This window comes from Echinops telfairi, unplaced genomic scaffold (assembly GCF_000313985.2).
Source record: "Echinops telfairi isolate 266 unplaced genomic scaffold, ASM31398v2 ScPeMD7_7475;HRSCAF=8513, whole genome shotgun sequence".
Taxonomy (NCBI): Eukaryota; Metazoa; Chordata; class Mammalia; order Afrosoricida; family Tenrecidae; genus Echinops; species Echinops telfairi.
In genome coordinates, this window is record NW_022111379.1 from 29,743,858 (window position 1) to 29,758,866 (window position 15,009).

Sequence of the window (15,009 nt, forward strand, 5' to 3'; positions counted from 1 at the left end):
GCAAGTGCTGGAGCTCTCCGGAGAGAGCGTCCCCAGGGCAAGATTACCCAAACGATGGTCCAAGGAAAGACAACATCAGCATCTCAGAGAGCTTGTCAGCACCTAAATCCATGCCCTCCCAGGCCTGCGTCCTGCGACTGTAGAATACAGAGTGACAAGAGGTCGTCCAGTAAATCCGGAGGTAGTCCTTGTACCCATTGTGGGACAGCAAATCCAATTACCCTTAGTCGTTGGGATAAATCTCTTTGGCAATAGAGTGACACCTTGTGATCTACTCGTTCAATAGGAGAAATCCCAAGTGGCCAAGGGTCGTCTCAGGTTCCAACTTCACAAACCCAAAACCATTTTTCCAGGTAGAACCCTTTCTTGGTCACTCGAAAGCCACCAAGCCCAAGGTTACAAGGCTGGGAAAATCCCATAAATGAATTATTAGGTGCTGCAAAATGGAGGTGAAGCCGTCTTATCTCTATTCTTTGGTTCTCAGACAAGTGTTTTCTGGATACGGGGAACATGGCAACGTAAGTTGGTCTCCGGTTTAAGACATGATACTATACCCTGTAGGTCTGCCAGCATCCCTGAGCTTTCTATAGGTCTAACTTTTGGTCATACCAACTGTTTCTGGGTGATGAGACATATAGTAAAACTGAATTCCAAGGGCATGAACCAAGCACTATCTGTCTTTCACAAAAAAAGAGTCCCTTAGTTGAAGATCGTATTTGTGAAATATGAGACATACGTGAAGCCCCACAAATGGTGGTGCAAATAGGAAGGAGGGGAGGTGCAAATTCATGTTCACAATATGTCTATTGTCTCCATGGTGGAAGGAGTCCAAGGTCATTAACCTGCTACCAAGGCATCAGCTTGTTGATCACTATCTACTCTTGGAAAAATAGAACCATGTCAGGAGATCAGCACTGGCCTCATCCATTGGCAAGTTGTGTACCCAAAAGTGACAGCTTTAGTGAAGGGAAGTCTATATCTTACGGAGCCCAAATATAGCTGTTAGCTCTTACATCGTGGCTACTAAAACCTGGGAACCAAATACCAGCATCTCCACCTCTCTCTCTAACCTGTAAAGGTTAGATTTTTAAGATTGCTGGACCCCTTTAATTTGTATCATGAGAATAGGATGGACCTCTGCGCCCTCCAGAGATGTGTGGTTTGAGGTTCGAGAACCACTCTGACGTTCCCATCTCCCTACACCTTCAGACTCCTACTACCCTGTCCCAGGGCAATGCCAGCATCTCAACCTCATTTACTGGAGGCCACTGAGTTCAGACGCCCGTGAACTTAGAACACTGAGACTGCCGCTCCCAGGTGCTCAAGCCAACACAGATTAAATGCAGAAACGTGTGTGCACGCACACACATCAATCAAGTCAGCCTGCTCCTATCGGATGTATTGTCTTCTAGGGTCTTAATTTATTGGAATCAAGTCCTGGATATGTTCACTAGAATCTTGCTGCCATAAAATTGGCAGGATTCTTCCACACTTTCCATGTTTGTGCTGAAGATCTTGCACTTCCGGCCAATTCTGGCATCTGACTCAAGTGATGGTCCCAGATGCAAGAAGGGTGTGTGTGAGAAGGTAGATCCTGGAATCACCCCTGGTGCCATTACTAGAAAAAGACTGTATTCAAAAGAAGCCTGGTTCTCCCAGACAGGGATCTGTGGGTGGTGTGCCTCAGCTTGGCTGTTAATGTGCCTCAGTTCATGTGCCTCAGCTTGGCTGTTAACAGAAAGCTTCAAAGTCCAAGTCCACCTACAGGCACCACAGAAGAAAGGACTGGCAATCTATTCTGAAAAGGGAGTTATTGGAAACCCCATGGAGCATAATTTTGCACGGACACAGTGGGTCACCATGAGGAGGGACTGACCTGGAGGCTCCTGGCCTCGCTTCAATTTCCCCTCAAGCAGAGGTGGAGGGTCTCTTCACGGGCAAGGAAACTCCCTGGACATTTGAGAAATCTAAGTTTTCAGCCCCGTGGCATCGCTTGGGGGTCAGACCACACCAGGTGACACCATCAGAGGGGATGACACCCAAATGATTGTCTATGAAAGTTTTGTTTCAGCAAAAATGCATTATCTTTAATAAAATCATCCTTGAAGTTATAGCAACAAAACTTTGTTTTTCCATTAGCTCAGTTTACATGTATCAGTATACTGACCAGGCTAAAACTTTATGCTAATTTACCGTTTGAACTTTTTAATGAGCTCTGGTCAGAGCTCAGTTACATGAACACTTTGAGTCACACGTTTTCATCTCCCAATTTAAGCACACCCTGTTTTTGTTGCTGCTGATATTTTTGTTATTTATTTTAAGTAGTTTTATTGGCATACACTTAACATAACATACAATTTAATCTTTCAATTATATTAAGAGTTATGCAACCATCATCACAATTTCAGAACATTTTCTTCTCATACTCATTGTTGATAACTCCCCATTTCCCCACATCTGCTGCCATGCTCCTAGGCAGTTTTCAATCCAGTTACTGTCTCTAAAGAGCTACCTATCTGGGATTTCATATACAGAAAATCATGCAAAACACTATCAGGAAGCAAACAAACAAGACAAAAAACAACAACAATGACGAAACAAAACAAAAACCACAATGAAAAGGGCAATAGAAAATATTAAAAACTGAAACAACTTTAGAATGGTCAAAGGGGTCACATTCCAACCTGATCAGATCTGCCACCATCAACGTTGCAATGCCCTGTCTGATAGCAAGGACTCTCACATCCCTTGACTGTGGCCAAAAGGGTTCCCCAAAGGTTTAGTCCATGTGGGGACCTGCAAATGGGTTTGGGTTTCTACTGTCAACCATAGCCTTCTGCAAGCCAGGTGGTCACAATTTAAGTTCTGATATCATTCCCTCCTCCAGACTTGGATTTTATTATTTACAGTCCTTGAATCACACAGGCTGCTATACTTATTCCAGGTGGACTTAGTTATTGCCTCACTTAGTTGGCTGCTTGTTTAAAGATAAACTTTTTGACCCCAGACCCTATTCTGAGAGCCAAGGACCATCTGGTGGCTTCACCACACTTTGCTGGAGCACCCATATCTTCAGTAATCTCTTCATGAGGAAGGCCATGATATAGAAATAATTGTTCTTAGACTGGAACTAGAATTAAGTGTGAGGCCAAAATCTATTCATATATCTATCTATATCTGCTTCATTTTAGAGACATCATTATCATTTTCAATCGTTTTATTAGGGGCTCATACAACTCTTATCACAATCCATGCATACATCAGTTGTGTAAAGCACATTTGTACATTCATTACCCTCATCATTCTCAAAACATTTGCTCTCCACTAAGCCCCTGGCATCAGCTCATTTTTCCCCTCCCTCTCTGCTCCCCCCTCCCTCATGAACCCTTGATAATTTATAAATTATTATTTTGTCATATCTTGCCCTGTCCAACGTCTCCCTTCACCCACTTTTCTGTTGTCCATCCTCCAGGGAGGAGGTCACATGTAGATCCTTATAATTGGAGAGAAAATGTTTTGAGAAACGATGTACAAATGCGCTTTACACAATTGATGTGTGTATGGATTGGGATAACAGTTGTATGAGCCCCTAATAAAATGTTAAAAAAAAAAAAACGAAGAAAAAAGAAAAGAAAAGAAAAATAATGCAATCTCTGAGAAGTACAATAAAAGGAGGTATGCTTATATGACCGCCACAGATTGTACCAATAACCTTGATTCCTCAGGAAATGTACTGAACACTCAAAGTACTGACTACAGAGGATTTAACTCGGACAATGTTTAGGACTGTGGGCATTAGTGCTGGTGGTGTAGTGGTTGCGTGTTGGGCTATGATCCGCCTAGTCGCCAGTTTGAAACCATCAGCTGCTCCACAGGAGAAAGGGGCTTTCTACTCCAGTAAAGAGTTAGTCTTGAAAAAAGAGGAGCTGATACCAAGGGCTCAAATAGAAAATAAATGTTTAGAAAATAATGATGGCAACATATGTACAAATATCCTTGATACAATTGATGTATTGATTGTTCTAAGAGCTGAAAAAGCCCCCCCAAAAATGATCTTTTAAGTTAAATAAATAAAAAGAGTTGGTCAGGAAACTCGCAGTGGTTACTTTTACCCTGTCCCACAGCATCGCTGTGAGTCGGCATCGACGTAATGGCAATGAGTTTGGTTTCTGATTGGCAGTGTAGTGGTTGCACATTGGGCTGCTAACTGCTAACTGCAAGGTCAGCTGTTCAAACTACCAGCTGCTACAAGCGAGAAAGAAGGGGCTTCCTACCCGTAAAGAATTACATTCTCTGATGATGGCAACATATGTACAAGTGTGCTTGACACAATTGATGTATGTATGGATTGTGATAAGAGTTGTATGAGCCCCTAATAAAATGATTAAAAAAAGAATTACATTCTCCAAACCCCACAGCGTAGTTCTACCCTGTCCTATGGGGTCTCTATGAATCAGTATTGACTCAATGGCCGAGAACGAACGAAGAAGTAGGATTAAGCCCAGGAACAGTGAGTAGCCCAGGACTAAGAACAATAGGACGTGACCACTCCTTGCTCAGAATCCAGTAAGAGCTGTGGCCATGCTGCCCATTGGAGCGGTGGGCCAGAGGTACAGGACACAGGTGCTGCCAAAATCAGGGAATTCAGCAGGAGAGCTTCTTTCTCCTGCCTTCTGCTGCCTGTGCCTCCATTGCCCGAGCTCAACCAGAAGCCAGCGGGCAGGGAACAGAGCGATGCCATCCTCAGCTGTCAGGCACCCAGGGCACAGCGCAGGACAGGCTGGGAAGTCACCCGGTGGGCAGGCTCTCACTGTTCTTCCTGCCAGCAGATCGCAGTGCGGCCCCAGTGTCGCCGTTGCTGCTGGACGAGCTTGTTGTGACCGGGTTCTAGGCTGGGATCTTTGCAGGAGCAGACCCCAAATCTTGGTCCTGCGAGGCTGCTGGGTGGGCTCAAACTGCTCATCTTTTGGTTGGCAGCCCAGTGGTTCATCGTTGCTCCAGTAGTGGGCCAAAACGGAGTTCTAACTTGGAATATTTGGAAATGGGCACAGGAGCGCCCAAGCTCTAGTCTACCTTTTTCAAATAAAAGAAATATTTATTTGCCTAATACACATAACTAGGAGGGACCACAGGATGGAGATGATGTCCTTTAGGCTGAAACACAGAAAAGCAACTAGCCAATGCTTCCCTGTCCCCCGCCACCCTCCACCCGCCCTGGGAAACACAAAAACAGCTAGGTGCTGCTGCAGGCTCAGCTTTGGGTAGCTAACCACCAGGTGGGTGGTTCAGACCCGCTGTGACTCCTCAGAAGGATGAAGCTGGCATTTCCCACGCCGGCTGCCAGTCTTCAAAATACAAGGAGCAGGCCTACTCTGCCTAGAGTGTTCCTGTGACTTGGAATCAACTTGCTGGCAGTGGCGATTGTTGTATAACTTAGAATTCTCCCCTTTCACTTTATACGAGCCGTTCTATCCAGTGGGGACATGTTAAGTTTCATTCTCAAGCTAGGATGGGGCTCAAGGCTTTCTATACTAAGGCAGTGGTTCTCAACCTTCCTAATGCCGCCGCCCTTTCATACAGTTCCTCATGTGGTGGGGACCCCCAACCATAAAATTACTTTTGTTGCTACTTCAACACTGTAATGTCGCTATTGTTATGAATCGGGCAACCCCTGTGAAAGGGTTGTTCCACCACCTAAGGGGTCGCGACCCACAGGTTGAGAACCGCTGTACTAAGGGAAAGAAACCCCAGGCAGCCAAAGGACTAATGACCACACCCACTGTCCTGGAGGCATGTGGGTTTGCTTGCTCTGAGACCACCACACTCAGCTCTAACATCATTCAAAAACAGGGACCTTGGGAGGCGGGGGGAGCGTTAGAGCTACGAGTTAGGGAACTACTGATGTGAGCAACTACTGTGCCGCAGAGAGTGTGGGCTGAACGAGGGTCGTTTCCAGAGAGGAAAGCAAAGTTCAAGCAACTATGCCATAAACCCCCAGCCTCAGAAAAGGGTTGTCCCGGAAAATCCCAGGGTCCAATCTCAGCTCTGCCCCGCACGAGCTGTGCGAAATGAGTATTTACCCAAGAACCAGTAGGGTCCATGTGGGGTCTGGAGATGGAGAAGAAGCAGTCTTATCCTCAGGCTCAGCAAGGGCGTGTCTTCTCTGGGAGAAGGGAGCTTTAGAAGTGTGTTTTCAACATGAAAACAAATGAATTTCTTCAAAAACACACTGTCACGTTATATACCCAAAGCCTTCCAAAAGTTCACAGAGATGGTTTTTAAATGGAATTTTTCTGCCAACTTTTGGAAATCCTGTTGTGCGTGTCTTTACATTGACAAACTATAAAATGTGTACACATAGGTCCATTTACTTATCATGAATACACACATAGAAACTCAGACAGTTGAGCCCTGGTAGTGCTGTGGGTTAGGCATTCGGCTACTTGCTAACTGCTAAGGTTGGTGATTCTGGGAGAAAGAGGAGGCTGTCTACTCCTGTAAAGATCTACAGTCTCTAAACCCCTCTATGGCCACGGTGCGTTGGGATCCACTCAATGACAAAAATGGTTTGGCTCTACCTTGCCCTATAGGGTCGGAATCGACTCGACGGCGGTTAGTTATGGACGCATCTGATGGCGCCGTGACCATGCACTGGGCTGCTGCTCCCCCAGGGGCTCTGTGGAGAAAGACCCGGCTCTCTGCTCCAGTCAAGACGACAGCCGCTGTCACACGGGCCATTATGAGTTGAAATAACTCGATGCCACAGAACACACACGCACACACACATGCACACAAGGATAAATCAACAGTATTGCTACAAAATCATAGAAATATTTCCAAGTAAACATAAAAACATGAAACTAGTGTCTCCTGATAGCTCCTTCATCTAGGTCTGTAGACTTGTGAGGTCGGTGTTTCCACCCCGCTAACCCTTCCCCCAAGAATTCTGTACTCGTCGACTTAGGCCACATCAAAGTGGCAGTTTGGGCATTCTCGAGGACCTCAACGTGGTTTTTTTTTTCAATTTAGGGAACAAAAAGAGATGGGGAGGGTATGCTTAGCACTGTACGGTGGATGGGAGAGGGCTTCCCCGTGGAATTCGTGTTGTTTAGCCCATACTACTCTCGGAAGAAGCCACAGGTGCATTGTCATGATGGGAAAAACATCCCTCACTTCAACTTTCCTGGCCTTTCTCACACATAACATTTTCAATTTTCTTAACCCTCTTCACTAAAAGCCCCCTGGGATTGACCTTTGAAAAAGTCTACCAAGATGACCCTTTTTTGGGGGGGTGGTATCCTCATAACTTTCTCAGCTGTCCTCTTGCCTTGAATGGAACTGGCTAGACTCCCTTGGACGTCACCGTTTTGAGTGGACCCTTTCTTTCGCCAGGGACCCGAGTGAGACTAAGCCAAGGGCATGATTGAAAGAACTGGTCTGCAGTCATCCACCACTGATGATGGCAGCAACGTGTGGAACAAACTTGTGCGATAGGAACTGCACCCTGGGAGCAAGGCTCTTTGTCTTGCCCGCGTGTCTCACTGGCTCTGTCTCTCTGGGGACCTCTAAGACTGTGAGCCACAGGAGAGCGCCCTCAAGGGCTTTAGCTTCTCCTGGAGAAGGCACCATGGACCCCATTATCTCTGGAGAGGTGGGCACAGATAGAGCACGCAGATCCCCCTTCAAGAAAGGACCTGTTGCTTCAGCTTCTAGGAGTGCAACCAGTAGATTCTTGAACTCAGATTGGCCCTGGTCCTATTTAGTCTCTAAGAGCAGAAAACCCACCCAGGCTCTGTAAGCCAGCATCCAAACTTAGTCTATCTCCGGGAAGTAAGTAGCTTCTTTGCATCTCTTTGGGTCTTGGGGTGGGGGGTGGGGGGTAGGACAGTGGTGAGAAGCACTCCCTCAGCCCTGAAGCTACTGTTGACAAGGAAGACAGAGGTGGGAAGGCACAGGAAACAGGCTCCTCATTTGGAAAGCAGTTGTGCGGCATCCATTTTTCTGGAGTTGTTCAGAGGCATGGGTCTACCTGTGCAACAGGGACTACAGTGGTAAGCCAACCGGTGTGAGAGAGGGCTCAGGAGGATGTTCCCTGTTGGAGGCAGTGAAGCTCCTCCTTCCTCACTGTCCTCTGCAGCAGGGAAGGCCAATAGCTCTTCCCCTGTGCCTCTGCCTGCCCCTGCCTGCCCCAGGACATTGGGCACCCACTGCTACCCTGCAGTGCCCATCTGTGCCAGGAACACTTCAGGTCTTGCTCCTCTTGATGCAGGAGTGTGCACTAGATTCTGTTTCCCAACACGTCCTAGTCCAGTTATGTCCATAAACGGGCAATGGTTACGCTGGATAAAAGCAGGAAAGAAAGGAAGCAGAAGATAAAGTGGCAGCGTTTGGCTAACCTGCCTTGAGATGCTCATGGCCACATCTATCAGCTCCAACCACCTTGTCAAAATCCCTCTAGTGCTTAAGATGCCATTGTTAGAAGAACAACTAGCCATGGAAGTCGTTTTTCTCTATTTCATATCACTATCATAAAGACCCCTAGACTCCTGCATCATCTGGGCTGGCAACAGGTATCTCTGAAGCCCAAACTCTGAAACAAATCAGCTCCTGTGGCTAAGGGCTTCAGGACAAGTCCTGCGTGAAGCTTGGCCGGGGCCCTACCTTAACATCCGTGCCTGCTTTCCTCCACCGCCTGTCCTTCAGTCTGTCACGTGGTAGTGGCGTGCGTGCTGCTGGAAGCTCTGCTGCTGGTGCTTCAAGTATCAGCAGGCACAGCAGAGGTGGACAGGTTTCAGTGAAGCGTCTAGACTAAGACAGACTAGGGCAAAAGGCCTAGTGATCTATTTCTCCCCCAATTGCCACAGGACGCACAATAGATCATCTGACTTACGTTAGAGATGCCAACAGAGGGGATCAACAAGGCAGTGCAGCATTTACCCGAGGTCAAAGGTCAGAGGGTTCGGAAAGGAGGTGGGATGGGCGGGAAGTGCAGGGAGGACGTGGAGCTGGTACCTGGAGGCGACGGCAGGGCAGGGGTTGAAACAAAATTGCATGGATTGTGGAATGCAAGACTGACGCTCTACTCTGTAAACCCTCACCTAATTCACAAAAGAGTTTTCAAAATTCATGATAAAAAATTTTTAAAAAACCAAAATCACCTGAGTTGGACATCTCGTTGGAGGAAATCGGGGGCCAGGGAGGGCAAGGAAGCCCCTCGAAGCGCTGGTTGGCACACCAGCCACATAATGGACCCGGACATGAAGCCAGTGTGAGGATGGCAGGCAGGACCAGGCAACGTCTCATTCTGTCGGCCATAAGGGGTCGGCTCGCCAGCAGCTGCGGCTCTATCCATCTCTGTTGCTTTCTGGCCTGATCCCAGGACTGGAGCTTTCCTGGCTCTGCCTGACCTGTATGCATTTCAGATGCCAGCCCTGGGGCCAGCAGGTTCCCCCAGATCACCACCCCCTTTCAGTGTATTAAATGCACAGCGAGGGGATTTAAGAGTATGATCCTAACCATCAACAATGGCAATCTCTGGTGCCAGCCAGGCCAATGGATGGACATGAAGAGGCCCGTGCTCATGCGCCAGGGACCCTCTGAGCAAGAGCTGTGCAGCAGGCAAGAGCCTTGCGGCCATGCTTATTTGAGGACTTCAGGGTAAGAAGACTCAGGTAGGCCGAGGCCAGGCTGAAGCTAAAGGAGCCATTTCAAAACACCAACTAGAGAAGCAGGATTTCCTCTGAGTCAGGGATACAAGCCCCTGGCGGAAGCTTTGATCTTCCACATGGAAAGGATCTGATCTAGACGGGGGTCCAGGAGACCCTGGGATGTCTTGAGTTTACATGAGGTTAACAATGAAATCAGGGAAGCACTGAAAGACATGGCCCCAGGATGCAACTTGAGGCCATGAGGTCGGGGGGTGGGGGGTGGTGGTGGGGGTAGACCACTGTGCCCTTCCAGGCGCTCCGCCCTCTTCTTCAGCAACTAAACTCTGGATTTTACTAGGGGAGCCAAGTGTTCGGCAGCTAAACCACACACTGCATTCCCGGCTTCCCTTGCAGGGAGGTGTGGCCTTGTTCTTGCCAGTGAAATCTCACATGGTGAAACAGACAGCAGAGTGGCATGGCGCTCCTGGGAAGGCTGTACCAAGGGACCCAGCGTGGTTTGGAGAGCGCCCCCTGCCCTTTCAGTCCTTAGGTGACCCCCCACTTCTTGGCGTTCTCTTTTTGCAAGCCTATAACTTCGGTGGACTGGCTGGAGCTTCAGCGGCCATTTTGGACCCAGAGGTGGCCAAGAGGACCAAAACCGTGTGCCAAGGACAGAAGGCAGATGGTGTCAGGGTCCTGGATAACACAATGGGGTTGCCACCCCAGCACCACATTTCCAGTCATCCGACTGTTTTAGGTGCGATAGAAATGCCAGCCTGCTGGACATTCCTCATAAGGACAGCTTGTTCCATCCTCGGGCACTACGATGGCTGGTTCCTCTGCCCCCACCCCCACCCCCCTCCCGAGATCCAGCTGACTTGTTTTCTTGCTTCCTTCAGGGCTCGGGCAGAGAAGCCCCACCTATAAGGCACTGCGGTCTTCTGTGATCACTCTAATAAGACTGGCACCCACAGGCCCCAGTGCCCCCTGAGCTCTTCGCCAGCATTAGAAACCAACCTTAGAAGGGATCCCTGGTGGCGCAGCGGTTAAATGCTTAGCTGCTAGCAGAAAGTGGGTGCTTGGGACCTACCAGCTGCTCTGCCGGAGAAAGACGTAGCAGTTAGCCTCTGTGGGACTTACAGGCCAGGGGCAGCTCTACTGTTCTAGATAGGGTTGACGCTACGGCATAGACACCCGCCAGCATACTAGAAACCCCCCGGTGATGCAAACACTTAAGCACTTGACCTCAAGCATAAGGGTTGGTGGTCAGCACCCACTCACCGAGGGGCACCTTGGAGACCGTGTTGGTGGTCTGCTTCAGAAAGACCACAGCCTAGGGTGCCCGAGGGAGCAAGCGGACTTTGTACACACGGGGTGGCCCTGAGTCAGAACCCAGTAGGCACAAATGACACCTCCACCCTAGCGCGCTCCTCCTCGCTTGTCTGTGGTGCCTCTGCCTCACTAGAGTGTAAATGTCGTAAGGGCAGGGCTGAGGTGTTCCATCCACCACTGCCACTCCTGTGCCTGCACAGGGCACGCCCGGCACAGAAAAGACACTCACTACAAGTGTACAGAATGAATGAACCATATGGGCCGGTGCCCGGGCTCTGCATGCTCCGTCATCCTCACAGGTTGGGGCCATCGAGCCCAAGAGGAGTCACTGAATACCCGCTCCCCTGAGGTCACTTAGGACCCTGGTCCACCTGAGGCTGCCTGTCTGCAGTAGGTGGTGAGAGAGGAGTGGGAGGGAGAAAAGAGGGAGACATTGCTGAGGGCACTGAGCTTCTGTTCCAGGTGATGGGAAACCGATCGTGGGGTGGTTGTACAGCACAATGAATGTCATTCGTGTCACTGGGCCAAGGCTGACACAGCTATTCTTTTGATTATGTATATGAAGGGGTACAGCCCCCCCAAAAAAAAAAACACCAGATAAAAGCCCTGCTAGGCGAGTGAGCATCAAGCAACTTGCTTTGAGTTAGGGCACCCACTGACATTGCCTGGGAAGGTTCTCTCACACATAAAGTGAATTTTTTTGCGAAAGCAGTTTTGCGTGAACCTTGTTTTTGCAATGGCTGATTTAAGAGCACAGCGTGCAGCTGTGAAATTTTGTTTCCTGCTCAGGAAAAATGCCACAGAAACTGTTGTGATGTTGAACACAGCTTACAAGGACAACGCTAGGGGGAGAACTCAAGTGGATGACTTGTTTCCCATTTCAAATAAGGTGAAATGTCGATCGATGACAAACCTCATTCTGAACATCGTCAACGTCCTGAGCAGATGAATATGTAGACTCGTAGTGCATTTGGAGTTCATTCCACCAGGCCAGAGTGTTAATCAAGCTTTCTATTTAGAGGTTATAAGAATATTGCATAACAGTGTGTGACCCAAAAAAAGGCCTGATTTGTGGCAGATGGGGGGCTAGTTTTTGCCACCATGACAATGCACCTGCTCACACAGCCATCTTAGTGCTCCAGTTTTGGGCAAAGAAACAGCATGCCTTTCTTGTCCCATGCAACTTACTCACCTGACCTCACTCTATGTGACTTCTTTTTGTTTCTGTGAATGCAGAGGGATATGAAAGGACAGCGATTTGATGACATAGAAGAGGTGAAGATCAAACGAGGGAGGTGCTATCAGCCATCCAAATAGATGGGTTTGAAAATGTTTCAAATGGCTGATTTAAGAGCACAGCGTGCAGCTGTGAAATTTTGTTTCCAAGAATAGAATCACAGATTTGACAAATGTATTAAGTGTAATGGCGCATACTTTGAAGGTGATAAGGTTGTTTTGTAAAAAAAAAAAAATTCCATACATAGCTTTGAAAAAGAAATCCAGGGTTTTTTGGAGCCTGTATGTGTGTGTGTGTGTGTGTGTACACACATATATATGTATGTATGTGTATATATTCATCACAATTTACACACGCACACAGAAAAAACACCAGAGGCTATTGGTGCACTTAGAACAGGATGTGGCCTAGTATAGGGACACAGAGCACTGTTTATTACGGGATGGAGAACAGGCCGGGAGCCACAAAGGAGCCCAGATACTGGAGAGCTCGGGCTTTCATTTCCGGGATTGCCGAGAGAGCCTCACACTGATGCAAAGGCAGGCAGCACTTTCCCAGCACACTGGCCAAAGCCGATGCGGTAGCCGTCCCCTTGGCAGTGTCCTGCAACAGACGGGAGCGGAGTCAGCAACAGAGACACGGGGCTCACCTGAACCGAGGACCGGCCATCTGGGCCCAAGACAAGAAGGCACCATTGCAATGACAGGCACACAGTTTAAACAGAAGAATTGCCCTCCCAGAAGCCAGAGTCCCCAAGACCCTGACAATACGCTCCTGGGCCCACTCTGACCCCAGGATGCCCTCAGCACCTTTCTTCAAGGTGGTCAGCTCTCCTGCATGGATTTGGGCTCAAGTCCTGTGTCTTCCTGAGCTCAGAGTCTGGGGTCTCCACTTACAAACTTGGCGACCTTGGGCCACTCCCAATCTCAGCTTCCTCGTCTGATATGGAATCAATAATCGGACCCACCACCTCGGAACTGTTGTGCGACGATAGGACTTAAAACACAGAACAGCCTGAGAACCGTGGCCCGTCTATGGAAATGCCCAACAAACGCCGACTGGGTGGCGACAGTGAGCTGGGTACGCTCAATGTCTTTGTCTGCAAACAGGAGTCACAATCCTCATCTCTCAGGGTTGTAAGGAGCCAGTGAAAGTTGAGGTTGAAGCTCCCAACATGTTATCTCACACGCAGATGCTCATGCGAAGGTTCGTGGTTGTTGACAGGTGCTATCAAGTCCAGTCCGACCCGTAGTGACCTTCTGCACAACAGAACAAAACCCTGTGCAGTCCTGTGCCAGCCTCACGATGGTTCCTGTGCCCGACGTCCATTGTCGCAGCCACGGCGTCAGTCCACCTCATTGAGGGCCTCTCTCTCTGCACTGTCTCTCCACTTTACCAAGCATAGGCAAAGCTTGGCACAACCTCCCATTTGACAGTTGGCATAAGGCAGGGTTTACCCAGATCAGTGCGGGTGACACTCTGATCCAGGCTGATTCTCTCTTGTGGAGACTGTCCTGCTAGGACACGGGATGTTCGCTACATCCCGGCCTCCCCACCACTGGTGACAGTCAAAATTATTTCCAGACATTGCCCAACATCCTGTTAGGGGGAAAACTCCTCCTTGATTGAGAGCTACGGGCCTGGAAAATGAAAGGTCCCGTTCCTTTCCACCCACTCTTCAGCCTAGCGGGGACAGGAAGGAGAAGCCTGGGGCAGACACGCTCACAGAGCCCAGAGCAGTGCGAACACGAGGAAGTCTGCAGCCTCGTCTGAACACGTCCAACTGTCCCAGACGCAGATAAAAGACTGCTCTCCGGCCTTGGCAGGCCAGGCCCCATCAGCGTGGCAAACAGAAGGTGACAATGTGGAGTCCTCCTCGGGAGTGCTTACCCTGCCGCCCTGCCCTCAGCCCAGCGCCAGGCCCAACCCACCGTTGAGAAAAGAAGCACAGCAATAACCCTGCTTTCCAGCTTTCCCGGAGGACCCCTTACCCCACCGAGGGGAAGACCCAGAGGCCCAGGGAGCTGGCCCTGAGCCAGGGACTTCTCTGCCATAGCAGTTTCCAGGGCACACAACTATATCATGCCACAAAATAACGCCCCTCTCCCAAGAAATAGTCCAGGAAAGAAAGGGAAAACAGCCCATTTGTAGGAGGTTCAAGATTTGCAGTGGCTTACACATAGGGCCCCTAACCTCAATGTCAGCAGTTCGAAACCACCAATCACTCCACAAGAGAAGACGACGCTTTCTACTCCCATGAAGATTTACAGTCTCGGAAGTCCCCAGGGGCAGTTCTATTCAGCCCCGCAGGGTCACTAAGAGTCAGAATGCACTCAGGGGCAGTGAGTTCTTAAAGGGCTTTGCATCTCAAGAGAGCCAGGCTGCTTTCCAAGGCTGCCACTTGCCAGCTGCGTGGTTCTGGCTTCACTGCTCAAGCTCTCTGGACCTGCAGTGGCTCTGCTAGAGGTCAGGAGAGCTACCGTGGGAATTTGATGCGGAAGGGCACCTAAAGGGATGAGCATGGCACCTGGCGTGGGTCAGTCAGCGCACCCTGAACTCCCATTGTGCGGCTGATGTCTTCACTATGGTTTTTGTGTTTAGGTTAAAGTCACTGTCAAATGGCTTGTGGGAGAGACTTCTAGTTGAAGATGGAGACCTGGATCTATGTATGCATCAACTCCTTCCTTCTCACCTGCTACAGACATGATCAACGGGATATCAATACAGGGGCGCCATTGTGTCAACTGTGGAAACGAGGTCTCCTAAAGAAGGGGGAACTGTGGTCAGCCTTAG

The 15,009-nt window shown here is 49.1% G+C and overlaps 1 protein-coding gene across 1 annotated transcript in view; it reads right to left on the reverse strand.

Moving 5' to 3' along the window:
- Positions 1-12,601: 12,601 nt before the first annotated feature.
- FAH (fumarylacetoacetate hydrolase) overlaps positions 12,602-15,009 on the reverse strand; it is a 42,888-nt gene continuing 40,480 nt past the window's right edge. The window contains exon 13 of the mRNA XM_045285691.1: positions 12,602-12,819. Within this exon, the coding sequence (XP_045141626.1) occupies positions 12,740-12,819 (80 nt within the window). The 3' untranslated portion in view covers positions 12,602-12,739. The remainder of the gene's footprint in view (positions 12,820-15,009) is intronic.